Source organism: Miniopterus schreibersii (assembly GCF_964146895.1).
Source record: "Miniopterus schreibersii genome assembly, chromosome: 1".
NCBI lineage: Eukaryota > Metazoa > Chordata > Mammalia > Chiroptera > Miniopteridae > Miniopterus > Miniopterus schreibersii.
This window is the reverse complement of record NC_138101.1, coordinates 198,517,091-198,545,016: the sequence shown is the minus strand read 5'-3', so window position 1 is coordinate 198,545,016 and position 27,926 is coordinate 198,517,091. Positions and strand designations below refer to the sequence as shown.

General features: G+C 44.4%; 1 protein-coding gene across 1 annotated transcript; it reads right to left on the bottom strand.

Moving 5' to 3' along the window:
- Positions 1-685: 685 nt before the first annotated feature.
- On the bottom strand, positions 686-27,926 carry YY1 (YY1 transcription factor). The gene is made up of 6 exons (XM_081118343.1): positions 27,880-27,926; positions 26,867-27,579; positions 12,214-12,376; positions 4,113-4,173; positions 2,395-2,553; positions 686-1,849 (listed from the first exon to the last, which is right to left on the bottom strand). The coding sequence occupies exons 2-6, from the start codon at positions 27,531-27,533 to the stop codon at positions 1,667-1,669; spliced, it is 1,233 nt and encodes a 410-aa protein (XP_080974469.1). The 5' UTR covers positions 27,534-27,579; positions 27,880-27,926; the 3' UTR covers positions 686-1,666.

The window sequence follows — 27,926 nt, the reverse complement described above, 5'->3', positions numbered from 1 at the left end:
CTGTGTAGAGGCTGAAGGGACAGGGCTAGTCTCTGACCTGACAGTGTCCGGACATCTGGTAAGTCTGGTATCCGCTAGTTTGCCGATTACCTCACAGTCAAGCACACAGCGCAAGGCCACACGGGTGTCTGCAATCTGAATAAATGGGATTTGCTGTATTGTGGCAGTTATAAAATATTCTCATGGGCCCGATATTTGACTTGAAGTAAAATTCAAAAAGCTTATCGTACACTTAAGAGGTCACCACGTGAGGCCAAGAACTCACTGAACACAACCCTCCGCGGCGCCGCCTGCCAGTCAGCACTCGGCCCGCATGGAAGCGCGATCGCGGCCTGTGCCAGCCTTCGGCTCCGCTGCCCCGGGGACCGGGCTCTCCCGCCACAGCGGTGGCCACGAGCCTGCCTCCTGTCGGGCAAGAGGACCTGCTGAAGCAGTGGAACGGACACCTGCTTGTCCCTGCCGGGTTACACCTTCCCTTGAGAACACAGGCCAGGGCACAACTGTCAGTCACAACTTCGCCGGGGAGCTGATATCCAAGCCCAGTCGCGAGGGGCCCAGTGGGGTCCTGAGGTAGATCCGTAACTCGGACGCCTGCTACCTACTCTTGCAGAACTCGGTCCACGTGGAAAGGTATCCGAATGCCCATGCACCGCTTAATCACAAGTCACTGTAACTGAGTGCAAAATAAAGGAAACTTGAGTTGCTTTATTTAGCTTCCAATTTCGGGGAGGCTCAAGAATTATACTTATTCTGGACAACAGAAGGAAAGAAGACTGTGCTTACAGGTCTTTTTCTGCCATACTCTTTCTGTAGGATTGCTGTTTTATTGTCGCCCTTTCTGTTACACGGATGTACACGCCAGGTGTTAAAAGGTACAATACATTCTACAACTGAGCACCACTTTCTGTAACTGAACAGGCAAAGAAATTACACTGAACATCGGCATCTGGCAGTATTTTTCGGAAAAAAAATGTGACTAAAATGGGTTTAAATTGATTAACACTATTAAATCACATCTAATATTTGATACTACATGATTCAATACAGCTATACGATACAATTATACAAAATGTGTTAACATCAAAGAATACAACCAAAATTAAGATAGCAAACAAAACCTATATAACTTTTTTTTACAGGAAAATACTTTTGAAGTATGCATGTAACTGCCCATTCTTTTAAAGAAAATCTACTGCAAGCAAAGTTATCAACCTCCAGAAAAATCACACATAGCATTACTAAGCATATCCCCAAAAAGTGTACAATATGCACACTTGGAAAATACAAAATTAAAAAAATTGTAAGCAACAGGTGAGCTTCATATTTATAAGAATGTGAAAAGAAGTCCCATTTTTAGCACTGTTGTATAAAGAATTGTCTTTTGATGCGAAGTTCATGAATTGTCCTCCTGTTGGGACCACACTTTACAAAAACACCATGTTTTTGAAACGAGATTACAGAGCAAGATAGTCATATCTTAGCAATGTCATCTTATTAAAGTTTTTTAAATTTTTTACTACTTTATCAAAACATGTCCCTTAGGTGTGTAGGATTCATTTTTAAAATTCTTTCCTAGAAACAATATACAAAGGAGAGGCATATTTAATTCCCAAACACACTCCTGGAAGATGCTTCCCGAGGTCCAGAAGGCTCTTCTCTTGTCTTCTCACTGGTTATTTTTGGCCTTTGCATGTGTTAAGATGTGAGATTTCAGGTTAGTTGACTGAGCAAACTTCTTATTACAACCATCGAAGGGGCACACATAGGGCCTGTCTCCGGTATGGATTCGCACATGTGTGCGCAAATTGAAGTCCAGTGAAAAGCGTTTCCCGCAGCCTTCGAACGTGCACTGTCGGGGAAAGACAGAGAGAGCCCGCTCAGCGACACGAGGACCGCCGCACTGGAGGGCAGCCCACTTCTATGACCTGATGCCTTCCTTCCTGCCCCAGGGAAATTTTCTAGCTGTGTTCTAGTATTAGTGGGCATGGAGCTCTAAGTCTGCATGAACAACCCCCAAGACCCATGGTAGCCCTCCCTAACTGCTTAATACAATGTAAGGAAAACCCTTGGCAAAACAGCAAGGGTCTCCCAAAATAGGATATTAAGGTCCTAGTACCTGTGTACAAATGAAAGGAAGGCTTCTGGTGCCTTCAAGAAGAATCAGGTCAGATTTACTGTCTGCACTGAGTACTTTCCCTTGTTCATGGGCTTCTAAAATGCAACAGGATGTTAACTGTACTTGCGGGGCAGCTCCTCCAGTGACTGGACACCAGGCCGTCGCTCCTTGAGCCGGGGCTGCCTGCCTACACTCGCTTCCTGGGCCCTCCAGGCAGCACTGCAGCCGCCTACACTCGAGGGGTGGGGGTGGGGGGGAGAGGGAGGGACTGGCTCTACCTGAAAGGGCTTCTCTCCAGTATGAACCAGTTGGTGCCGTTTTAGTTTTGAGCTCTCAACGAAAGCTTTGCCACACTCTGCACAGACGTGGACTCGGGGGCCGTGGGTGTGCAGATGCTTTCTCATGGCAGAGTTATCCCTGAACATCTTTGTGCAGCCCTTCAAACAGAGAGAGAAGCTTAGCGGTTCACGCTGCAAAGTGGACAGAGGGTCAAGCACTGAACAGCCTTCACTGACACCTTAAAATAAAACAACCCCCAGCCCTACGTTTTAATTTTACTTAGTACTACAGTAGAAATATTAAATTATTTAAGACAAAGAACAGACAGCTGGAAAAGGCCTTATTTAATGTAAACCCTTGTTTTACAGATGAGGAAACTGAGGCTTAGAGATGTCTTTAAGTAGACTTGCCCAAGGTCACACTAACAGTAGCCGAGCTGGGAGTAGAACCCAACACCCCGGCTTCCAGCTACTACACCACCGCTGCCTCACCCAACTCCGTCCCCCACATGAAGTAACAGAAGCCCTGAGAAATAAATGGAGTTAAAATGACGGCAGTCCACCACTACCTTTGGTGGGCCCCATATTCTGTGCTGCAAGAATGGGCTGTCACTCTCCATCGCCTACTGTTCCCTCTTCTCTCTCTGCCTCTTTCCCCTTCTTGACAGAGAAAGAAGCAAGAGGGTCTCCAAGGAATGGCAACTACAGAAGAAATTGATTTTGTGAGACACTAGGAAACGCAGCAGGCAAACTGATACGAGCGGGGCAGCAGATGGGAGTGGCGCTCAGAGAAGCATGTCCTGCCCAATTTCTTCTGCAGTTGTTGCCCAGTGATGGAGTGGGTGGGGGAAATGACAGACAGCACGACAGAGGACAGCACAAGCCAACCAGTGGACAGCTTCACAGGCAGAAAGGCGGGCGGGAAAAGCCACCGTTTTTTTTCACCTTGACCCCTAGGCTGAGTTTCCATTTAGAAAATGGGGTTTTCAAGAAGTGGACAGAGAAGCTAGAGAGATGGCAGGCACTCGAAGGCAGAACTGTTTTCAAATGCGTATCTACTTTTTGGCCCCAACAAATATCACTTTACATCTATTTAAAAAAATTCTTTATTCCATTCAAAAATTCTCTCCTTTGTTTTTCTGCACCTGTGTGATAGTTTCTGTTAGTTTTACATCCAACTAAGTTTGAAACCAATCAAACCCAATAACTCAAAGTACCTTTTAGACTATCATCTTAAAGACTAAATCACATTTGAAAACAATTAAGTACCCCTTTAGTAACACACAATTAACAAAGTATAGAAAACTGTGAAGAAAATGATGACGTCTTATTAGGCTTACATTGGCAACATCCAAAATAACCTCCAAATTCCTATAATGAGCCTATAGTCCCATAAAAGTCCATGGGTGAGACACAACCCAATGTCTTAAGGTTGACTTGTTAATGATCCAAAAAGAAGAAATAAAATCCTGACATAGCATATTCAGTATATAGTAATAATAAAAATGCTGGTGCCCCATTTAACTGTATTTAAATTTAAGTGGCCTTTACTGAACAAAACTTACATCACAAAATAGTCTCTTGAATTTAGACACCAAAGATTTCAGTTCCTCACTTAATTTCAAATATGAAAACAGAAGTAAAAAGTGCAAATTTCTTAGAATCTCTCTAAAGCTTCATTAACATTCTAGTGAACACTTCCCCCTAGCATTACTTACTTTATGAGGGCAAGCTATTGTTCTTGGAGCATCATCTTCTTTAATTTTTCTTGGCTTCATTCTTACCAAAAGAAAAAAAGAGAGAGAGAGAGAGAGATTTGTAGGAGTGGGTAGACTCAACTGGCATAAATCATATAGTCCCTGAAATGCTTTCCTTACAAGTACAAGAGCTACGATTACAATACGCTTCCATGGGGGGGGGGGGGGGGGGACGGACGGACACAACTCCCATTCTGAGAACCTACGCGTGTGAAGCTCTCTTCCCACCACTGGCAGGTTAAAACCCAGATGCTCAGAAAGACCGGGCTGTGGCCTAGGGTTGCGCTGCTAATGAGCTGGGGGGCAGCTTAGGACGGTGCTGCAATCTGTGTGACTCAACTATCTGCTCCTTCCACCGAACTCTTTAAAAAATACAAAAGATCAACAGCCCAGAAAACCAGAGGCATCTCCTAGTGGGAGTGAAACAATGTATCCGAGAGCAGTTGCTGTGACAATAAGGGTGCCTCAAACAGAGAAACAGATACTGAGGGTCTTAAAAGTACATGTCCCAATACAACTGCTGAAAAAAGGGAGGGGACCCATTCATACTGACAGAAATGATATTTTAGATCTTTTTTGAAGGGTACAGAACAGTCCTCCGAAACACAGTTACTTACAGGCATGGGTGTAGTAGCTCTGGAAGGGAACCTAACTGCTCTAACTACTGTTGGCTACTTTAGGAGCCCCTAGGGACTGGAAGACATGTGGGAACACCCCACGCTCTTCATCCTGTTTAATTTTTAGCACACCACTGGTTTTTCAAAAACCAAGAACATTTCTTTTAAAGGACAGGGAAGTCTGGCCCTGCTTGGAGGGAGGGGGATGCTGGTGGTACGGTGAGAGTCCCGATCCCTGGGCAGCCAGAGCCATCCCTGTGTGGAATTCCTGTCCAGAGAGCTTGCTGAGTGAGTAACTTACCTACCTGCTATTTCCACTGAACCAACATTTGGTCTTTTGTCAAAACTCTCTCTCCAAACATTCCCTACAGATCTGTGTGTGGTAGAGAGGTGAGAAATTAAGAGTTCCTAAAAAAAAAAGATGTAAATCTCTGGAACAGGTGTTCTTCCTGTCCCTAGTTTTGTCATCGCACACTCCTACAGGAGGGTGCACATTTAATAAACGACTAAGGCAATGATCCCTCACCAAGAGCTCACTGACCACCACTCTTTTATTAGGGTCCTGCTGACATCTTCATTATTGCAGAGGCCCTAAAACACTTCTTCACCTCGATCTGGGACAAGGGCTAGCTGGTGCTTCTTACTTTATGAAACCTAACTCATGAGTCACCTAGTTAAACTTTCCATGCCCCGGAGGAGCAGAGGTGAAACAGTTTATCTGGCAGCTATAATTTATCTCTGAGGAATTTGTTCAAGACTGTAGACTTCGGATTTTACATGGTTACATTTTCAGTCTAATATCCTCTCCCCACTGCAACCCTGTAGGTACTGGGTCTTTCTTGTACTTAAGAGGATTACCACATCAGTTAGCAAATATTTCCTAAGGGCCTGTTGTGTACAGGGCTCTGAATAGCCTTTGTTATTTTAAATATCACTCAATCCTAGAGTTTGGATCTGAGTTCACAAAACTAGGTAGGACAAAAACTTGGTGCCACTGCGCCACCTGGAGGTTATATCAAAGTTTGGAAAACTAGAGTGATTCATACAAAAGGTTCTACTCCAAGTACCAACTGAAGAGTATAGTAAGAACCAAGCTTCGGCCTTCCCAATTAAGAACGTTTACCCTTTGACGACCCCACTGACATGTTCTATGTCTCAACTGTGGAGATGGCTACACGACTGTGTATCTAAATTCATAGAATGGTACTCACCTAAAAGAGGGTCAATCTTACTGCCTGCAAATTCTCTCAATAAACCAACATTTTAAAAATACCCACTGGATTGACAAAGAAGTCGTACAGACAACTTTCCCCCTGACCCGCCCATCTCAAGGTCTGAATGTGGAGGCAGTGACAGTGAGGTATCTGTGCCAGCAAGGCAGATGCGGCTCAGCTGGGTTCCCACACCCCGTACACTTTCTTAGAGTATTCCTAGGAACTTCATTTTTAAAAACATGGTTTTTATCATGAAAAACTTCAAATATTCACAAAAGAGAATGGGGCTGTGTACGGTTTACCCAATTCTTAATTTTTAAAAATATTGAGTGCTTTTTCGTTAAATGTCATTTTCAAAATGTGTGCGAGTTTAAAATGCATTTGGACAAAGAGGAAGTGGAAGGTATTTAATTGCAACCACTCTTAAGCTGCTTGGCAAATCATCCTGCTCCACTCAGAACAGCAAATGCTCTACACTTTGTTCCAATACAAACATTGGGAAAAGGTCATTTCCCAAAGAAGTATACTTAGATTCAAAGAGTTTTGTGAATAAAAACTAAAATCTTCACACGGCGCCAATTGACATATAACTTGCAAAATTTTAAAAAAAAAAAATTAAAAAAAAAATAATATATATATATGAAATCCAAAAATTGTAAAAAAGACTAAAATCATATACTATGAGTATCTTCTTGACTGCCCAAACTAGTCAGAGTAACCAAGATTAGAGTTTTCAGGAACTGTGATACTTTACAAAGATCTTTTGACCCAAAGACAACAATGACAACAGCAAATGCACTACGAATGAGACGGGATGGGATGTGTGACTTGATGCTGACTTCTAGCTTCACGACCTTGAGCAAATTACTTAACTTCTCAGCCTCAGTTTCTTACTCTGTAAAAAGGTAAAACACTACCTACTTTAGAGCTGTGAAGACTGAAAGAGGTGATGCACATTAAACTCTTGGGAAATGATAGCTATGATTATCATCGGCTATGTGTTAAATGGGCCTAGCTAAAAATGAGTTAATTCCTTAAAAAAAAAAGCCAGTTATACTTAACCCAGGTCTGGTGCTCCGAACCACCCTTTCCAACTAAAGGACTGTGAGACTGGAGAAAGACAGGCACAGGGGTAAAATAAAAGGCCTCCTCAATGTGTTAGAAATTATGCGAGGAGCCAGGTACAAACTAGAGACTTTTCCAATTCAATTAACAATGAAAACCTGCTCCCTAGGACATGACTGGTTTTATACTGTGTCATTCGGCATCTGTGGAAGGAAGACACAGTAGAGGTTGGACTCCAGGATCAGAAACTGAAGGAATTTCCTGGCACAACTGCCTGTAAAGCACTGTGTAAACCAGAAGTTCCTGCCAAGTTAAATCTGCATTGTCCCAGAAGCCGAGATTACATTTCTGAAGCAATGATTCTTGAATGAAAGTAAGCCTCTTGCCCGCTAAAGAAGCTTGCTTGACTTCAGACTGGAACCACCAACTGGGACCTGTGCTGCCGAGATGGAGGTGCCGGTGTAACACAGCTAGTTTGCAAGCGTGGTAAAGAACTACGCAAAGAACAATGCTGCCTTAGATAAATGTGACATTTGTTAAATGAATTATCTCCTAAATAACAGTACATATTCACGTGATGATACTGAAGAGATTTAAGGTACTTTCAGCTTCCATGATCACATCCCACCTTTACATTAGTCCTATGATTCAAGTCCCAGGGTGGGTAGAGAACGAAGCAGCAACTTGGGGCTGGCCTAAGCACTCTTTATTCTGACCTTTCTAGACCAAAGGTTCCCAAAGGGCTAACTTTAGTTAATGAAAAATGAACAAAAGTTGTCCATTTAATCAGGAAATAGAACTCGCCAGTTCCCACCCACTGACCCTTTTTGAAGTATTTACTAAAAAGACGTTTCAGGAAATAAGTCACCCATAGTTCCACCTCCCAAACGCCATGACTTTCAAATGTAAGTAACTTTTTATACTTGCCCCCACACTAACTGACTTACTAAGCAGTCTAGGGTCAGTGGGGCAGGAGCCTGAGACATCCCATGGTCTGTTACAAGCCCACTGCAGAACCCCAGCACCCAGTATATGGAGGAGGAGAGGGCGGTTGACACGCCCCCTTACGCCAACAGCCAAATTACAAGAGGAAGTGGACCAAGACTGGAGGCCAGCAGATCAGATCAAGGTCTGTGGATCTTTATAAGCAAGCAAGAGGGAGTCCGGCCCCAATTGGTTTGAAACTTGGTGCCTTCAGCTTTCAGTCTCAGTCACCAATTCTGGGGCCTCTGGGAAATCCCATTCAGCTATTGTTATGCACATACTCAAAATGTGTAAAATAGGGCATTCCAGACTCTATTTCTCACTACCACCACTGTCCGATTAGAGATTTCTTCAGTTTTACACCATCTTTTCAAGATACCATGGGAAATAGGGGTGAGAATGAGGCCAAACCTGCACCTTTACTTCGTATACACTGTCAAGAAGATCAAGATCTCATTCTATTCTGTATACAAATGAAATCTTTAGCAGGTTGACCTTAACAGAAATACACACATTGTAGTCAGGTGATTGTGTAAATATTACTTACTGCAGAATTTAACCATGTGCCAGGATCATACCTTTCGCTCTCAAAGACCAACAGAGTAGCTTCAGTGCCCAGGAGGGCCTTCCCCAGTCAATCAAGTGAGTTCTCTCTTCAAATACTGTCGGTAGTATGCCCTGTTTTTAGGGCACTGCTTTCCTCATCCTGGCCCCTTTGCAGGGAGTTTCTGATTATCTTTTAATTTTTAGAAGACTCTTTCCCATACCACCAAGATTTTCTAGCTTCTCACTCCTCCTGTCCACTACTGAAAGAGGCCAACTTTTCTTGTAGCAATTCTCACAACCCACAGACTTCCTGTACTAAACTGAGGGTTTCCAGCCTCTTGCACAGCTGTCTTCTTGGTTTCCTTTTCACTGTATTATTTTTAATATATATATATTATTGATTTCAGAGAGAGAGGAAAGGGAGAGAGAGAAACATCAATGATAAGGGTCACTGATCAGCTGCCTCCTGCACGCCCCCCTGCTAGGGATAGAGCCCGCAACCCCGGCTCATTCCCTGACCAGAATCCAACCACAATCTCCTGGATCCTAGGTCGAAACTCAACCTCTGAGCCACGCCAGCTGGGCTTGACTGTATTCTTTAGGAAGCCTTCCTTTTGATGTTCACTCTCATTTTACTGGTATAGATCTTCAAGTGACCTCCTCAGAAAGCATGCATGCAACGTACAACAAATCTTGTCCTTGATGCCTTTGCTGGATCAATAATTCTGTGTTTATAATAATTTTTCCTTAGAAACTGCAGAACACTGCTCCACTGTCTAACAGAGAATTTCTGGGTATTTATTGCTGTTGAAGAAGAGTCTCCTTCAGGTCTAATGATCATTCTTTTGAAGGTGACCTCTATCTTTTCTCCCTGGAAGTTTTTAGGTTCTTTATCCTTAGTGTTTTGAAATTTCACAAACTGTACCTTTGCGGTATCTGGTGCCTGGGTCCTCAAGAGCAAGGTCTCAGGGAGCCCTGATGCAGAGGGAAGGCCACTTGGGAAACACGCAGAGGCTTCTATTCCACAACAGTGACACATGGCTCCTGGGTTTAGGGCTGAAAGACCCTGGACTTTCTTTTCAGAGGACTGGGGACAAGTTTCCACATCAGCTGCCTGATTCTCCAGCGAGGTGGACAGTGCCAAGGGTCATCCACTGCTCACTCCCACAGGCTCCCTCTGTAACACTCTCTGCTCCTCCACTAAGTCATGTCACAGTATACAGTTTAGGACTGCATTCCTCCCTCTCGGCGTCCTGCGGACTAGACTCATGGCTCTCTCAATGCTGTGCTCACCGCCCTGAGTCTCGTCCTCCTCACCTAAATGACAGTCTGGTCCCTCCCTGGTTCCTCTTACCCTCTGAATACAAAGGCTTTCCCAGGACTTCCTGTGAGGTCCTTCCCCTCCAAAACCTCTCCTTCAGAGAGCTGACTTACCTAACACTTCCGGGCTTTCAGCCACCCATCATCAGATGACTTTCACCCCAACTTCCCCAAACCACCTCAAGTCCAAAATGGATGTTTCATTACCACCTAAAACCAAACACTGCGGAACCCCAGGCCAACACCTTCTTCCAATTTCCCATTATCTAAGGAGCAAAGCTTTTTATAAAAAAAATGTTTTTATTGGTTTTCTGTTTTGAGAGAGAGAAAGGGAGAGAAACACTGATGAGCTGCCTCCCGCACACCCCCTATTGGAAATCGAGCCCACACCCAGGCATGCGGCCTGACCAGGAATTGAACACCAGTGACCTCTGGGTGCATGGGACAACGCTCAACCAACTGAGCAACACTGGCCAGGGTAAGGGCAAAGCTTCTAATCACCCTTCCCACTGTCTCCTCTCGTCTCTCATGTTTACTGTTTCACAGCACCCTACGTCCCAGGCACACCTGACTGCTTGCTGTTCTCTGATTATACACTGGACTTGGAATGTGTGCGCACCATGCTCACTGTGAAAACCCACCTACTCATCAAAGCCCAATGCTCTTCAAGGCCCAAGTCAAATGCCACCAACCACAACCCTTTCCTTGACCCATGTCCCATTTATCTCTATCCTGGGATACAGCCCCTATCATATCCCCACTAAGTTCTTAATACAATAAGGAAGAGGGCGCCAACTTTAAGAACATATGACAATATTAAACACGGGCATGACATTTGGCCTAATCTGTCCAAAATCTCTAACCTTACTGATGACTATGTATCCTACAGATTCCATTTGTATTTGTACTGCGGGAGGGGGGTGGCTAATATTTGACATACAGGCCTGTAATTATAATATGAATGACAATTAACAGCCAGAACACAATGTCATTAACAGAAGAATTGAGCCTTAACTTTTTTGTTAAGTCATAATAAATTAGAAATAAATTAATGTGTGTATTTTCTCTACACTTAGTTTCACTGGACAGGAGAACAGTGTTGGAATCCCTTTGTTAAAACACAACAGAATTCTTAAACCCATTTGACATGTGGGGAAACTGAGGCTCCAAATGGCAAGAGGTCGCCCACCTTGTTTTTGGCAGGGCCTCCAGCTCTTTCCTACTCTGCTCTGCTCTCAAGAGAAAGAGAAAAGGCGCCCCACTCTGTTCTTAGACAGTGCAGGACCACAAGTTTCCCTCTTCCTGACCCGGGCCTCACCTACATTTCCCGGGCGGTTCCAGGCTTCGCTCAGCCTCAGGTAGGGAAAGGATATGACCCTCCGCTCCAGTTTATTAGTTCATTTCATTTTATTTAAAAGTGTACCTCTCTGGGTTTTCTCATGCCCTCGTAAAAACTGCCAAACAGTACCGGAAAATCAGTAATGTAAAAATGGGCAGAGGCTTCTGTAAAAGCCCAGACCGTTTTAGGCAAAACAAACATCCAGTGGGCTCAGACCTTCCTGACAGCTCACCTGGGACAGTCATGACCTTCCTGACAGCTCACCTGGGACAGTCATGGGGTCCCAGTCATAAACACCTGATCTCTGTCACGTCAGTTTAAATGAACAAACGCCGAGAGCTTCCCTGGTGCGCCACTGAAACCCTGGTGAATAGGTGAAATCCTCTCAGTGGTCAGCTGCACAAATGCAGTACAGACCCAGGCCTCCTGCATCTTAGCCCGGTTAACACACACAATTTGAAACTTACACAAGCAGGCCAGGGGGTAATGTAAAGATACCCATTTCCAAACAAATTATGTGCAATTTATTTATTCTCAAGCAATGTCATTTATGGAATTAGAGTATTTACTTCATCTTACTGTCTTCAAGGATCTAAAATGGTGCCACCCACATTAAAAATAAACGGCCCAGCTGGGCGTGGCTCAGCAGGTGAGCATCAACCTAAGGATCCAGGAGACTGCAGTTCAATTAAGGGTCAGGGCACATGCCTGGGGTTGTGGGCTCCATCCCCAGCCAGGGGTGTGTAGGAGGCAGCCGATCACAATGGCTCTCTCATCATTGATACTTCTATTTCTCTCTCCCCCTTCCTCTCTCTGAAATCAATAAATATATATTTTAAAAAAACTAAACTAAAACAAACTGCTTGTTTTCAAACGTTTCCCTAGAGCAAGAATACAAACCACCATTGTAATGTAGGCACAAAAAAATACAGCTGGCAATACTCAAGCATGATTAAAGGAAAGTTCTTGTAACTTACCTAGCAAATTCTGCCAGTTGTTTAGGATCTGAGAGGTCAATGCCAGGTATCCCTCCAGGAGGAAGTTTCTTCCCGGTCATATACTCTGAATAATCAGGAGGTGAGTTCTCGCCAATGATCTGTTCTTCAACCACCGTCTCATGGTCAATATCTTTTTTTTCATCTGAAGCACATCAAAAGATGATCTTAGCTGAGTAAAAATGTCTATGTGGGCAAATACATTTAAAAAACTATATAGTGTTTTCATTAGCAGCTTCTTAAATGGGAGGTGTATAGCCACACCTCAATTTCTTAAGCACCCAGTCTTCCTCCTTAAACCCTTGAAACCCTGTTTCTGCTTGAAAGTCACCAAAATCTTCGATGCCAAACCCAGCGGGTCTTTCTCCGAGTGCTCCTTCCCAGCCCATGGGGCGGCTCCTCACTGTCCCTGGCACCCACTTCCCTGGACTCATCTACTTCTCCACCTGGCTGACCTTGGGCTCCTTGCTGCTCCTCCCATCACCTCTCAGAGATCCACCTCTGGCCTACCGCTGGCTTCCTGTGAGCCCCCGGTCTCTCCCAGGCGCCCCCTCAGAGAGCCCCGCCTCCGGTCCTTCACTCGCCCCCTCACTCTGCGGGGGCTGCACTGGCCTGCGGTTCGTCCACTGCGCCTCGGCTCAGAGCCCCACCCTCATGGCTTTCCTCATGCAACCCACTGACTGCGACTTGTCATAGCCCTGCGATGCTTGTCGGCTCTTCCACCAGACTGCCAGCTCCTTGGGGACAGAGGTGCTGGTCAGTCCTGACCCCATGTAACTGCAGAGCCTTATTCAAAGTCTGCACATGATTGGCCCTCAGCAAATACGTGAAGACCAGAGGACATCTCTAACTCGTGTGTCTCACCATCATCTCAAATCCAACAGGTTATAGGGTAAGGAGTACTGACCCCGTGATTAATCTGTATCACAGACACCAAGCCCTACTGATCATTTTTAAAAGGTCATCTTTTGTCCCACCGCCATCAACTTAGTTCTTTTTACCTCAAGCCTAAAATGACTACTGGAAGTTCTTACCTGAGCTTCACAATCATGTTCTGCTCTAGTGATTCTCCAAAGGATAAACTGATATAGAAAATATGGCCAATACGCTTTTGTCTGCGGTGCCTCAGGAGAGGCAGAGACTACTTCAGCCTGGCACACTCACTGGGTCCTATGCGGTCTGACCCATCTGAACACATCTAGTCTCACCCTCTATTTCTTCTGTGCACCTGCCCCTCATGCTGCAACCGGCCATTTTCCCACAGGTTAATACACAAGCATGAGCTGCCCCCTCAGCTCTCTAATGCCAGCCTCACTCCAAGCCTTGCTCAAATTCTCTAACGGCTTGTTGATTCTATCGCTCTAGCCTCACATTCTTACATTTTCTTTCAACTCCTATATTATTTACTGCTAATAACACCCGCCAAACTCTAAATCACGCTGTTGTGAATCTTTATTGGCCTGGCCTCAAACTGGAGGGAAGGACCCAGAGGCCAAAACCAGCCTCCTACCACTCTAGTGCCTAAAGCAGAAAGCAAGTGCTCCAAAAATTCAATGCTAACTGAAATGTTCTGTTTCTCCACCAAACTGTTCCACAAAGAGCAGGAACGTTAAAACTCTCAGACTTAAAAGAGTGTTCAACTTTTACCTTGCACTACCTCCCACTAGTGTTAAAACGCATGACCAAAAACGAACCACACCAAATCCTGCAATTAATGTCACTACTCAAAGCGGCACCGAACTGTTTAGCACTTCACTCTCTCTGGCACCACAGGATGAGAGCAAGATCCAGGTAGAACAGTAGAACGCAGGCTCATTCCATTCGAGCTCAGCCCCTCTCAGCCAGGAAAAGCACAGAATACAACCGTGCTAAACTTTCAATGTCCCTCTTCTCCCACCACTCTGCATTTCAGGAACTCTTGTAGGTCACTACAAGGAACTGCAGAAGAGAACAGCAGCTGAATGTTTGCGGGCAGGCACTATTTTAATCACCACATGCATCACCCGATGAGGTGGGAAAATGAGCAACTGCATCCTACAGAGGACAAAGGTGAGGCACAGAAAGTTAAGGACCTTGCTCAGGATTGCCTGTCAGTGGCAAATGTGAACTCATGAAGTCTAACTCTAAGGCCCGTGGGTTCAACCGTTAAGTTCAGCTGCCTCTTGTTTGAAACTAGAGAGAACTAGAGAGAATTGTGCATCTGAAACCTGTATAATTTGGTTAACCAGCGTCACCCAAATAAAATTAATAAAGAGGAAAACGGGCAGGGTGGAGGCGGTCAATGGGGAAAGGGGGGACATCTGTAATACTTTCAACAGGAAAGGTAAATTTAAAAAATAAAGGAAAAAATTAAACCACTTGGCACAATGCCTAGCAAAAACAAACAACCCAACTAGATAACGTCTCCCCGGTTACCCACTGACAGATGAAGACTATCCATCCAGGCAAGAAGTGGCCTAAGAAAACAATAGCTGGGTGTATCAATAAGAAAGTTCAGGAAATGTAGTTAATGATCATAAGTCACAAGGCTGGGGCTCCACACGGTGACCAGATTCACCTCCAATCTCTCTGACATGCACAATGCTAGCACACATCAGCTGTCGAGTGACACAGAAACACAATGGTGGGCAGGGAAGCTATTTTCCTTCACTGATGTTTTATATTCCTGATATAAGAATGATACCAAGACTGAGAAACACTGCTGCTCTGAAAACGTTACTGATGAGGACATCTCAAGTACGCCGGGGCAGGAAAAAGGCTGACCTCCTGCTATAAAGAAATCGCAGGCTAAATCATTCACTCTATTAGTTCAACATGTAACTAAATGAGGGCCTCCTATGTGCCTGGCACTGTTCGAGGCACCAGGAACAACAGCCAGAAACAAAACAAAGTCTCTGCCCTCAGTTTTTGAGATCAAGATGCCAGCTGATAAAAATGGATGAAATAAGCCTAAAGCAGAGGCTGGCAAAGCTTTATACTCTCCAAGTACAGGCAGTGGGTCAAACTCGGCCTGCCTCACAGACCCTATTTTCACTCTTTACTTTTTATTCCACATTAAAAAATTTTTTTGCTGAAAGATATGAACATATTTAACCCTCTGAAAATGTGCAATTCAGTGGCATTAAGTACATTCACAATGTTGTGTAACTATCACCACTATCTATACCAACAACTTCATCACCCCCAAAAGAAACCTGGTGCCCATTTCTAAATAACCCCTCCTCCAGCCTCCAGGTAAACTATCTTCTACTTTCTGTTTCTATGAATTTGTCTACTCCAGGTACCTTTTAAAAGTGGAATCATACAGTACTTATCCTTCTGTGCCTGGCTTATGTCACCAAGCATGTTTTCAAGATCTATCCATGTTGTAGCACATATCAAAATGGCATTCTTTATCATGCCTGCTTAATGTACCTGTACCGGGGCATAGCATTTGTTCATTCACTCATCTGCTGATGGACAGACACTTGGCTTATTTCCATCTTTTAGCTACTGTGAATAATGCTGCTATAAATGATAACGTGCAAATATACCATCTATTTTTATAAATAAAGTTTTAATGGAACAAAGCCAAGCTCATTTGTTTATAGACCACCTATGACTACTTTTAAGCTATAATGACACATGGAGTTGATTAGTTGCAACAAAGATTGCAGAACTTTCTAAACCTAAAATATCACTATCTAACCAACCCTTCTACAGAAAAAGTTTGCTGACTTTTGATTTGATGAGATTTCACTTAGAGAAAATTGGATTAAACTACAGTGGAAAGCCTTCTATTTGAAACTAGAAATTTCTGACAGTGAGATTATTAAACAATGGAGTTTACTACCAAAAAGGACATTTGTAAAGTCTTTAAAACAGATTTTAGAGGAGAAATGTATATGGCTGGATAATGACTCAATGCCCGGGGACACAACAGGAATGTCCGTTTCCTGTTTCCATTCCTTGGAGGACGGTGTTACCCTGAGCTGATCAGGACAATGGGGAAGAAAGACAGTGCAGGAGTGGGTCTGGAGTTCCACTGATACCTGTGTAACATCTAGTGGTACTTGGAGATGCAGGTGTGGGGGATAAGAAATCTAGGTTGGAGAAATATATGGGATCACTGGTATACAGACTGCATTTAAAGCCACCAAAATATAGACTATGATCTATTGAAAAATACATGGACAAAGAGGACAGAACTCAGAACCAAAACCCAGGTAATTACAATGTTGAGAGAATGAGGAACTCTGCAAAAGTTACTAAAGAGATATGTCAAGATGTTGGGAGAAAACTAGTTTTGTCTACCAAGGCTCAGTGATATAACGAGTGCAAGTGGTTCGCAGTGAAGGAGTATCTCCCAAGTACAGAGAGGAAATGCACAGTCTGTACACAACTTAAAAAACCGTAATAAAACTGACTAGAAGTCAGTGTGTTTTTGATTATCACTATACACCTGCATTCCTGAACTTCAGTGATACAATATCCTTGCCTTAAAAACAATCTTTTGTTGGTCCAAGTTCTAAATAATTGCTGTGGTTACTGTATACTTTCATGTTTTTTACTTATTGCTTAATAAACAGTGTATTAATTACTTCCAAGTTAATTTGAGAAGTTCTTGAAGACAGAGGCACAAAAACTGTAAAGAGGGTCATTAACAACAAAATGCAAGGAAATAAACTATTTACATAAAAAACAATCATATTCTGGAAAAGACTGCCAAAGAAATGGTAAAAGATGCTAGGTTCATTTGCCAGAGAAATCAAAGATAATGCTTGTCTCATTTTCACCGTGAGCTGGACACATATTAAAGCAATATATCAAATAATGTCAGTGTTTGTTATTATTTGGCCATTTTATATGATTTTTGCAAAAGAAAATCTTCAGAAGTCTTTGCCAAGTAGAAATTTATGATGCTCTAAAAAGGAAACTAGTATTTTTTATTAAATTTACAGACCAATGTATCATGTTTCCCGTTGTTAAAAATATATAGTAGTGCAAAGCTACTTTCCTTTTTGTTTATAATTTTATTTTTAAATGTTTCACTGTTGCCTGGCCAGTGTGGCTCAGCAGTTGAGCAGTGACCTATGATCCAGGAAATCGTGGTTTGATTCCTGGTCAGGTCACATCCCCAATGTGGGGCATGCAGGAGGCAGCCAATCAATGACTCTCATCATTGATGTTTCTCTCTCTCCCTCCCTCCCTCTCTGAAATCAATAAAGATACATTTAAAAAAAAAGTGTTTTACTGTTATAATGCATTCAAATAAAGACGCCTTTCTCTGTCTGCACTGGCCATTATATTCCTTTCATTCCTAAGGAAGTAGGCTTGCTGTATGAGGGAAAGGAAGGTGTTAACTGATCTGCTCTCAATGTCCAAAGTTATGTATGCTGCTGAGTTGTGCCGCTGGCAATGGGGTGCTACCAATACCCGCCTAGGTAAAGCATGCTAATGAAGCAAAGTATCTAAATCTACTTTAAAAAATTATTGTATACAGTTGACCATTAAACAATACAGGTTTGAACTGCACAGATTCACTTGTAATGTGTATTTTCCCAATAATACCTGTTACTGTTTTTGATGAGAGGTTGGGTGTCTGTGGATGCAGAGGGCCAACTGTATGCACTGCACTGATCTACACCACTTTATATAGAGGACTTGAGCATTTCAGATTTTGGCATCCACAGGGGTCCTGGAACCAATCCCATAGATACTAAGGGACAACAAAGTTTTGGGGGAGTCAAAAGTTATACGTGGAATTTCAACTGCGAGGAGATGGGTATCCCTAACTCCCACTTTGTTCAAAGGTCATCTGTATGTATATACATTCCTCTCCGGAGTTTCCCTCTGGAGAATAGAAGGTGAATGCAGTTAATTACCCCTTCATTATTTCAAGAAGACAGAGTTAATCCACATTAGCAGTTTCATTGCAATGAGTTTCTATAACCAGTGTAACTTAAATTTATAATTGTGATTACCAGAACACAACTGGGCAAAGCAAATTGAAACCAACCTCACAATTCCTATATGGAAAAAGTTGAGAATACAAGGCACTGCTTCAAACAGGTAGTGGGGTGGTGGGGGAAATTATATTGAGGACTTCTCATCAAAACTCTGGATCATCAGGGGTGGGGAACGCCCAGCCCTGTGGCCATATAAGGCCTCACCATAGAGGAGCAGTTCCAGTCATCACATTAGGGGTGAGTTAATTAAATGTTGACCAAATAGAGAAGGCTTATTTTTAAGTTGATAATTTTACATGGCCTGAGAACGATGTTATAAATACCCAAATGGCCCCTGGCAGAAAAAAGGTTCCCCACCCTGGATTGGGTGATTTCAGTGTCACTAACCTCTGGTCAAACACAAATTACCTGCTAAAATCAGACCCAAGTTAAATGGCCTAAAATGGAAGGTAGAAAAGCAAAAGCTAGCCAATGCCATTCATAAATAGGACACACATTTTGAATTATTTCAGTAGGACAATCAATTCATTCACATTTTAGACATTCTCTATTTTTTGTGTATGAAACTATTAAAAAGGTGGAAGAGGTATATAGTAATAAGTCCATTTCTCAGCTATTCCATTTCCTTCTATGTTGCCAAAGCTATAATTACTGGAAGTCTAGTTTGAGAGGCAAAGCAAAGAGACTCAAAGTAATTTACAGTCCAAAAGGTATGATTAAGGAACTAAATGGAAAGGCTGGGAGCATTCTACTGGTCCAGAGAAGAGGTTAGAAAGTACCTGCCCTCCACGCTCCCACCAAACTTTTTTTCAAGTGATTCAATGTCTGATATAAGGTACATGCTCGTCCTGGCTCAGCTGGTTAGAGCATCTTCCCATACAACGAGAGGTTGCCAGTTTGATTTCCAGTAAGGGCACGTGCCTGAGTTGTGGGCTCAAGCCCCAACAGGGGGTGTGCAGGAGGCAGCCGATTGATGCTATGCTGTCACATCAGTGTCTCTCTCTCTCTCTCTCTCTCTCTCTCTCTCTCATCTCTAAAAAAAATAAATAAATAAAAATTTTTTTTTTTAAATCTTTTAAGAAGCCTTTCCCTCCTATTTCTGAGCCTTGCTTGGTTTCCTTGGTTAATGAATAAAGAGAATGGCACCTACCTTATAACGTTAACCATTGTGTCTGAAGTAGAGGAGTATGGAAAAACTCCTTTAGTCCACTTTTCCCTTCCCTGCTGGGTTTAAGGAGAACAGTAGGTCCTATGCTCAATGGATTTTAAAGAATGTTGAATTTTAAAAAACTATATTAAGCAAGTAAGGAACACAGAAAATTATGAACCATCTTCAGTTAAGTTATACTCTGTCTTTTGGCTACTAAGACAGTGTGTGAAATGTGACACCTGACTGGTTGGAATCTGTGCATTACTACTAGTCAGGGGTCCCCCCCTCAACTATAAAGCAGTTTATTTTACAACTCAGTCCTAAGAAAAGTTTCATTTTCCTTATAAGGTTTCCCCGTCTTAGAATCAGCTAATGGTAGTATGGTCTCCTTTGGTACCTGAACTGCCAGGATGCTCATTGGGGGTGACTCTAATGCTTCCCTTTTTTTGTTAATCTTCACCCGAGGGTATTTTTTCCATTGCTTTTTAGAGAGAATGGAAAGGAGGGAGGGGGGCGAGAATGAACCTGCAACCCAGGTACATGTCCTTGTCCAGGAATCAAACTCTCAACCCTTCGATGTACAGGCTGATGCTCTAACCACTTTGCCACACCGGCCAGGGCACTAATGCTTCCCTTTTTTTTAAATCCTGATTTTCTATTTTTTAAAACCATTTCTCACATCTACCTACCTATGTATTTATGGGTTCACCTTCCATTTTAGGCCATTAACTTTGGTCTGACCATTCTAGGTGACTTTTAGCAAAAATGACATTCCTTACTCACCACTGCCATCACCCAAACCTTCACTGAAACAGGGGAGAGCTACATATTTGAGACTCACTGCTAAGCAATAGGCAAAAGTGAGCCACAGGTTGTTTCCACCTTTCCCCACTAATGGACACCTAAGCAGCGAATGCTATCATTTACTGAGTACCTGCTTTATGACAACAACTATCACATTCCTTAATTCAAACAAAAATCTGTAAGATATTAACCCATATTTTTTGGTTGAAGAAATCAAGCCTCAGAAATGCCAAGTACTGTATCTAAAGAAGCACAGTGAGTCACAGATCTAGGATTGGAATCTAGGATTGATTCTGAAGTCCATGTCTTTTCTAAAAAGGGAAGGCTTCTCCAGCCTCGTCTTACCCTGAACACTTTCCCACCTTTGTAACAGATGATAATAGTATTTTGGTCTACAGGCCAAGGTTCTGCCTTATGTACAACCTTCCTGTACTCAGCTAATTACTGAGAACCTTCTATGTGCCTAGTGCCTTTCTAAGGCTGCAGGGTCATAGCCCAAGGCTCACATTCTAGAGGAAGCAGACAGACAAGCATTGCAAGTTAAAAGGGGCTAGACATTTTCAGACAGTGCTACAAAGAAAATAGAACAGTTAGGAGATAGAGTGGACTGTCTGCGCACTAATTTCAATGAGCAGAGAAGGCCTCTAAGAGCTAAGACTTGAAAAATAAGGTGGCACTAAGAATGTGATCACAGGGGTCAGAGCACTGGAAGCAGAGATTAAGAAAAAGTGCTAAGAAACAAGTTTAAGGAATTGAAAGGAAGCAGGAAGGTTCCTGGAGCATAATGGGAGCCCGGAAGAGAGGAGAACAGCAGGGGCCAAGTCGTGTGTGGCCTTGCAGGTGATAAGGAGTTTGGACTTTACTAAATATAATGGGATGTCTGTGGGGTGCGGGCATGTTAAAACATACAAAACATCAAGTTTAAGATTTTAACCATTTTTAAGTCTACAGCTCAGTGAAATTAAGTACATTTCCATTGTTGTGTTTGAAGGGTTTTTAAACCAGGGAATGAAGTCATCTGATTTCAAAGTCTTAGAAAAATCAGAAAAGAACAGATTTTGTGTGTTTGTGTGTGAAATCCAGGTCTGTATTTAGTTCTTGTTAAAAACTTAATAAAGAAATTATATTATTTATGCAAGAAAAAAAAGCCCATCACAACCAGTTAGACTGTTTTATTTCTTTATTTCTTAAACTTATTGGGCTGACAATGGTTAATGTGAACATATAGGTTTCAGGTGTGGGTTTCTATGTTACAAGATCTGTATATTGCTCTGTGTGCCCACCACCCAAAGTCATGCCTTCTCCTCTCACCATATATAAAGACCCCTTTTCCTCCAGTTAGATTGTTTTAACCTTTAATCCTATCTGAAAGTAAGACTAAGTAATCGAATGATTATTAAGAATTTTACTCAATAGAGTCCCTAATATTCACCAGGTCACATTCAATTAAAGAGCTATGCTTTGAGAAACGGAATGTACTGTTTCTATTGTTTCCTACTGTAACAGAGGGAAGAGAGTTCCTTTGCTATAAAGGAACTGAAAATGTTTTTAGGGATCCCCCTACTCCAAACAAGTCATTTTACAAAGATTCCAAGGTCAGAAGTTAAGATATGACAAGGTCAGACACTTTGGTCCCTGCCCTCTAAAGAGGAAATTTGATAATGTTACTAATAGGATTCCCAGAAACCACTAGGCTTGCTGTTATTGATAATTAACATAGAATGGGACCTACTAACAAGAAGATACTTAGCACTAGTATGGTTCCTTTCCTTTACTGTAATTAAAGCCCATCATACAAAGGAAGGTACAAATTTATACAAGAGTCAACAAACTTCCAAAACCTACACACATCTTCCTAATATCTTGCTGACAATAGTTAAATGCATGTTACTTTCAACATCCAAGTGATGTGTAAGACGCCAAATTTTAAACACAAGGTTTAAGAGTTTATCCCATAATACTATAAAATACAACTCACTGGTAAATACCCAAATGCTAAAATTATAAAAAGTTTTCACTTTTGCAAACTCTTCCTATGGGAAGCAGTTAGAGCAGAGTTTATAAAATGGTCACCTGGGAAAAACAGATCAGGAGGTAACAACAAAAAGGCAGATCTTAGGAACTGTCGAGTGCGCGGCCAGTGTGGCCCAGTGGTTGAGCACGGACCCATGAACCTGGAAGTCATGGTTCGATTTCTGGTCAGGGCACATGCCCAAGTTTTGGGCTCAATCCCCAGTATGGGGCGTGCAGGAGGCAGCCGATAGATGATTCTCTCTCTCCCTTCCTCTCTCTGAAGTAAAAAAAAAAAAAAAAAAAAAAAAGAACTATTCATTCTAATAATTTTTTCCCCTGCTAATAACCTGTTATGGGCCCTAAATTTCCTAGCCTTAAAACCAACCAACCTTACTATGCAGGCTTCAAAAACAAAACAAATAGAAAGGCCTTTTGTAAATATCGCCCAGGAGTCTGGCATACTTTCAAAAAATTATTTTATTCTCTTCTAAAAGCCTGAAATGCTAGGAGGTAGGTCAGGAGCTGTGACTTTTCCTGATAGTGTTTTTCCCCCACTAAGGAAAGTCAGCTGTTGATAGTGGGAGGGAAAAGAAAAGGTTAATAACCTGGACTGGAGAGTTTGACAGCAGAGGATTTTTCAGTAAGCCAGGCTCCGAGAGCTACCAGGTCAGGAATCCGGATCTATGATTTAGGCTGTCCCACGTAGGGGTTGACGTCATTAGTTTGGAGAGGCTTCTTTAGCTTGGCTCCATGGGAATTTATGTTTATGGCATTCCTACTTAGTAATAAATAGCAGGGTGAAAAAAGAGAAAATGGAAATCCACAGAGGAATGGCAAATGGTCACAACTAGTGATTTTTGGCATACTTGAATTTTCTGAATATATAACACAGAGAAAAAATTTAATACTTTTTGACTTTCTTTCAATTTACTGATTCTAGTAGTGAAGGTTTTCCGGTCTTAGATGTTTTGCTCGATCCAGCACAAAGCACTTCTGCATTTGGTCTAACAGAAGATAATTAAAATATCAACAGCGTTGAGCGAAGGCCACAGTTTCTAACTACCCGAAACATCAAAACTTTAAAGCCTTCTTAGGTTTCTCTCACAACTAAATGTTTTAAATACTCAGCTTTTTATCATTAGCCTCCCTACTCCACCCAAGGCTTTAGTTAAGTGGTTTAGTTTATAATAAGCTCTGTAAATAGAACGTCACTCCTATACAGCAGTACAGCAGTGATGAATACTGTGCCCCAAATCTGGCAATATTGAAAGTCATTAATGATATGCCAGGAAAAAACCAAACAGGTCCGTAAAGCAATGAATTAATAATAATGAAAACAGTGGACTTGTGATTAAATACTGAAATGGCCCCGCCAGGCAGGGCTCAGCAGTTGAACATCGACCTAGGATCCAGGAATTGCGGTTCGATTCCGGGTCAGGGCACATGCCCAGGTTGCGGACTGATCCCCAGTCAGGGGCGTGCAGGAGGCAGCTGATCAGTGATTCTCATCATTGATGTTTCTCTCTCTCTCTCTCTCTCCCTTCCTCTCTCTGAAATCAGTAAAGATAGATTAAAAAAAAAAAACAAAACTGAAATGTGTTCAGCCTTACCTGGGCCTTAACCTTCTCACATGAAAAATAACAAAGTCCTGTGTTATCCATACAATGGAGCACTATTCAGCCTTTTATAAAAAGGAAGGAAGCGCATCCTGTAACATGGGTGAACCTTTAAAACAGACTAAGCCAAACACAAAAGGCCACATACTATACAATTCCACTTAAATGAAATGTCCACAACAGGCAGATCTAGAGAAACAAGTAAGTAGATTGATCAGTGGTTGCCAGGGGCTGGGGGGAGAAGGAAATGGAGAGTGACTGACAACAGGTAAGATGTTCCTCTTTGGGACGATGAATATGTTCTGGAATTAGATAGTGGTCATGGTTACACAACCTGGTCAATATATTAGAAACTACTAAACTGTGCACATGTGCATTATATCAATTCAAAAAGGAAAAAGCAGATCTCTAAGGACTTTAGACCTTTTAGATCTAAAACTACCCTATAAGCTACATTCCCTTGCTGCTGTTCCATTCAAAAGATACCAACCATACATTATCGCTGTTACTCTATAGGAAAGTAAGATGGTACACAAGCAAAAGAAACCCATAAAATCCAAATATTTGGTTTCCACAAACATACTGGGCTCCCCACTCAGCCTTTTTTTAAACCAAGAGGCACTAATAAGTAACTAGAGCTGTGAGAATATGACCCTATATATACAATTACTTTTATTACGGACTTCAGGTAACTAAGCTTGGGCTTAGGCAAAGCTGTCACCTCACAGAGCTCACTCCAACCTAGAAGAATGTTTTAGTGAAACTACAGTATAGCTGAAACTCTCACACCTAGAATCAAATGAGAATAAGTAGGCAAAACCAGTGAGTACATTGCCTACACACACACGCACACAGCTTAACAATTAACCTGCTTTGATTTCTTCACCTCTTATCGATTATCTCCTTAGTTCAAGTCTGAAGATGAAACTACTGTGTACTGAGAATTTTAACTTGGGACATACATAGTTAATGACAAACGACTTAACTTCTCGTTGGTAATAATTCCAAACAGCAGGGAAAGGAAGGGGGATAGTTTCCCACAAAACATGTCTCAGGAAATAGGACATATTATGTTCTTGCCATCAAATATTTACAGCCACCTTTATGCACAGAGCACTCTGCAACTTACCAGACAACGAATTCTTTAAAAAAAAGGGGGGGGAGGGGTAATTTCCCCAAACTGTGCAACCAGGTAAGCAGTGCCACTTGCACAGGGGAAGTAAGGACTTTTAAACACTGACTTAAGTGTAAATTAACTCCCATTAGTCAAGCCCTGAGACATTTGTCCCCGACTGACTTGGTGGGTACCACTCTATCAAGTAAAGCCTTATTACCAAACTTGCAAGGTATTGAAAGTGGGTTAATCTGGCAAGATCAAATGCAGAAAGTGTAAAATTCCCTGGTTTTCTAAGTAACCATAAAACCAACATGACCATACAATAAGAAAAAATAAATTTAATTTTATGTGGTTAACATACGCATCTCTATTGAATTTCAAATGGAATCCTGCATTCAGCAAACTCAACCAACACCTCCTCTCCCCTCCCTTATTCCATTCCTATTAGTGCAAAAACATGGCTTTCAGTTCTAATATAATCAGTGGGCAATCACTCTGGGCTACCAAAACATACAGAAGGCATCTTTTGATAATCAGTAAGTCCCAAAGTAGGCAGGTTGCATTTTAACATAGAGCTCCTGCTAAACTCAAAGGCCCTCTGAAAAGCAGAGCAGCGCCTGTTAGCACTTGCTATTGAGAATTTGGCAGCAGCTCTGATCCCCTTTGCATAGTCCGGAGTCGGGTTTTCAGCAGATACAACCAGACCAGCTTTTCAGTCCAGAGTTTTCATCTTCTATTTCATTCGTTCCTCTAAACTTTAAAAACCCTTTAATACTCAAAGGTCACATTTCGAGACTCTTTCCAATTTTGATAATTTATGAAATAGCGTTGAAGTAATTATGAGGAAGGGTTCTGCAACTTAAACTTAGTATTAAATTTAACCAACACAGGTACTAGGTTAGCTACGGCAGGATTATCCTTCGTCTACTTACTATCCCAGAAATTTAGGTAATTAATAAATAAGATACGGACATTAAAAAAAAAAAATCAAAGAAACATACAACCTTTTGAAAGTTATAAGTATTCTGTGCAAAAGATTTACATAGGCCTTAAATATTTTTTCTAGCTGTTCAAAGCAGTATTAGAATAGGAAAGAGTCGCTTCCGCGCGTCCTTTTCACGGAAACCATGAGTTAGCTTCCTATCAGGTAGAAAGCACGTATTCGCTTTTATTAACTTAGTGGCGGAGCCAGCCAACCTATTTGCAAAGAGACGAACACTCAAGAAAAAAAACTTCCGAAAACGTCCAGGGCTAACAGCTGCGTGCAAACACTCGCGGCCCCAGGCGAGGCCCGGCCGCGGCGCGGTGACAGGCCTGCGGCCGCCGAGCCCGCACACGCCAGCCCGACGCGCCGCGAAGTCCCGCCCCGCGAAGGAGAGCGCGGCCGCGGGCGGGGCCGGCCTGCGCGGTGCGTGGGAGCAAAGGGCCGGGCGCCCCCGCCCCCTTCCGAAGGCGCCTCGGGGGAGCAGTGGAGGGTCCGCGGAAGGGGGTGGGGGCGGCCTGAGGGTGTGCGGCGCCCCCTAGAGGAGGGCGGGGGAAAGACGAAGGCGGGAGGCCCGTCCTGGCCCGGGCGCGAGGTCCGTGCGCCTCACCAACGCCCTCTCCGCGCCCCGAGCCCCTGGGCCCCCGGCCTCGCGGAGAGCCGGCCGGGCGGGGGCCGAAGACAACGAGCGGACGGGCCATCCGTTGGCCCGAGCGCGCCCCGCCCCGCCCCGCCCGCGCCGCGGGGCCGCCCTGTCCGAGGAAACTACGCCATTGCGGCCTAGCGGGCGGCGCCGCTCCTCCGCCGCCATCTTTTTCGGGCCGCGGCCGCCGCCCGCCGCCCGCCGCCCGCCGCCCCCGCCGCGGCCTGCCCGCCATCTTTTGGGGCCGCCATACTTGCCCAGCGAAGAAGATGGCGGCGCCCATCACACACATAAAACATGGCTTCCCTTCAAAACAAAAACATCCCGGGGGCCGGCGCAGGCCGGCGCGCGCGGTCGCTCACCTGAGGACCACATGGTGACCGAGAACTCGCCCTCCAGGGTCTTGATCTGCACCTGCTTCTGCTCCCACTTCTTGTTGCCCGCGTCCGCGCCGCCCGCCGCCCCGGCTCCGCCGCCGAGGTACCCCTTCTTGCCGCTCTTCTTGCCGCCGCCCTTCTTGACGCGGCCGCCGCCCGACGACGACGAGCCGCCGCTGCTTTTGCCGGCCGCCGCCACGGTGACCAGCGTCTGCTCGATGTAGTCGTCGTCGCCGCCGGCCGGCGCGGGCACCGGGATGAGGATCTGGTCCTCGAAGCCGTCCTCGGCGCGCAGCCCATCGGAGTCGTCGCCGCCCACCACCTCCTCGCGCGTCTGCACCAGGATCACCTCCTGGTGGTGGTGCACCTGGGTCGGGTCGTCGGTGACGAGCGGCTGCAGCGCGATCATGGGCGGGTGGTGGTGGTGGTGGTGGTGGTGGTGATGGCCCGCGTGCCCGTGGCCGCCCCCGCCGCCGTGGTCGCCGCCGCCGCCGTCCTCGTCGTCGTCCTCCTCCTCCTCCTCCTCACCCACCACCGTGGTCTCGATGGTCTCCACCGGGATGGTCTCCACCTCGATCTCGTGCAGCTCCACGATCTCGGCCGGCATCTCCGAGCCGTCCGTGGCGATGTAGAGAGTGTCGCCCGAGGCCATGGCTGAGGGCTCCGCCGCCACGGCCGCGGCGGCCTCGGCTCCGAGGCTGCGGGCGAGGAGGCGGCCAGCCGTGGGGAAGGAAGGCAGAGGGAGGAAGGCGGCGGGCGGGCGGGGGGAGAAGGGGCGGGGGGAAGGGGCGGGCGCGGCGGCGGCGGCGGCGGGCTTCCCCGCCTCCTCGCCTCGGTGCGCCCCGCGCTCGCTCGGCCGCTGCTCGCCCCGGCGCCCCGCCTCACCGCGCCTCGGCCTCCCGCTCTGGCCGCGCCTCCTCCCGCCCTCCGGGCCGGCGCTCCTCTACCCCCTTCCTCCTGCGCCTCCGCCTCCTTCCACACAAATACCAACTCCTCACCCCGAGCCCAGATCTCGCCGTCGCCGCCGCCGCCGCCGCCACACTGC

What these genes read in the sequence shown, in the direction of transcription:
- YY1 (XM_081118343.1), bottom strand. Translation starts at nt 27,533, where the DNA reads ATGGCCTCGGGCGACACTCTCTACATCGCCACGGACGGCTCGGAGATG. An exon ending in GGTCACCATGTGGTCCTCAG is followed by an intron (nt 12,377 to 26,866) that starts GTGAGCGACCGC and finishes GATGTGCTTCAG; the next exon opens with ATGAAAAAAAAGATATTGAC. An exon ending in CAACTGGCAGAATTTGCTAG is followed by an intron (nt 4,174 to 12,213) that starts GTAAGTTACAAG and finishes TCTTTTGGTAAG; the next exon opens with AATGAAGCCAAGAAAAATTA.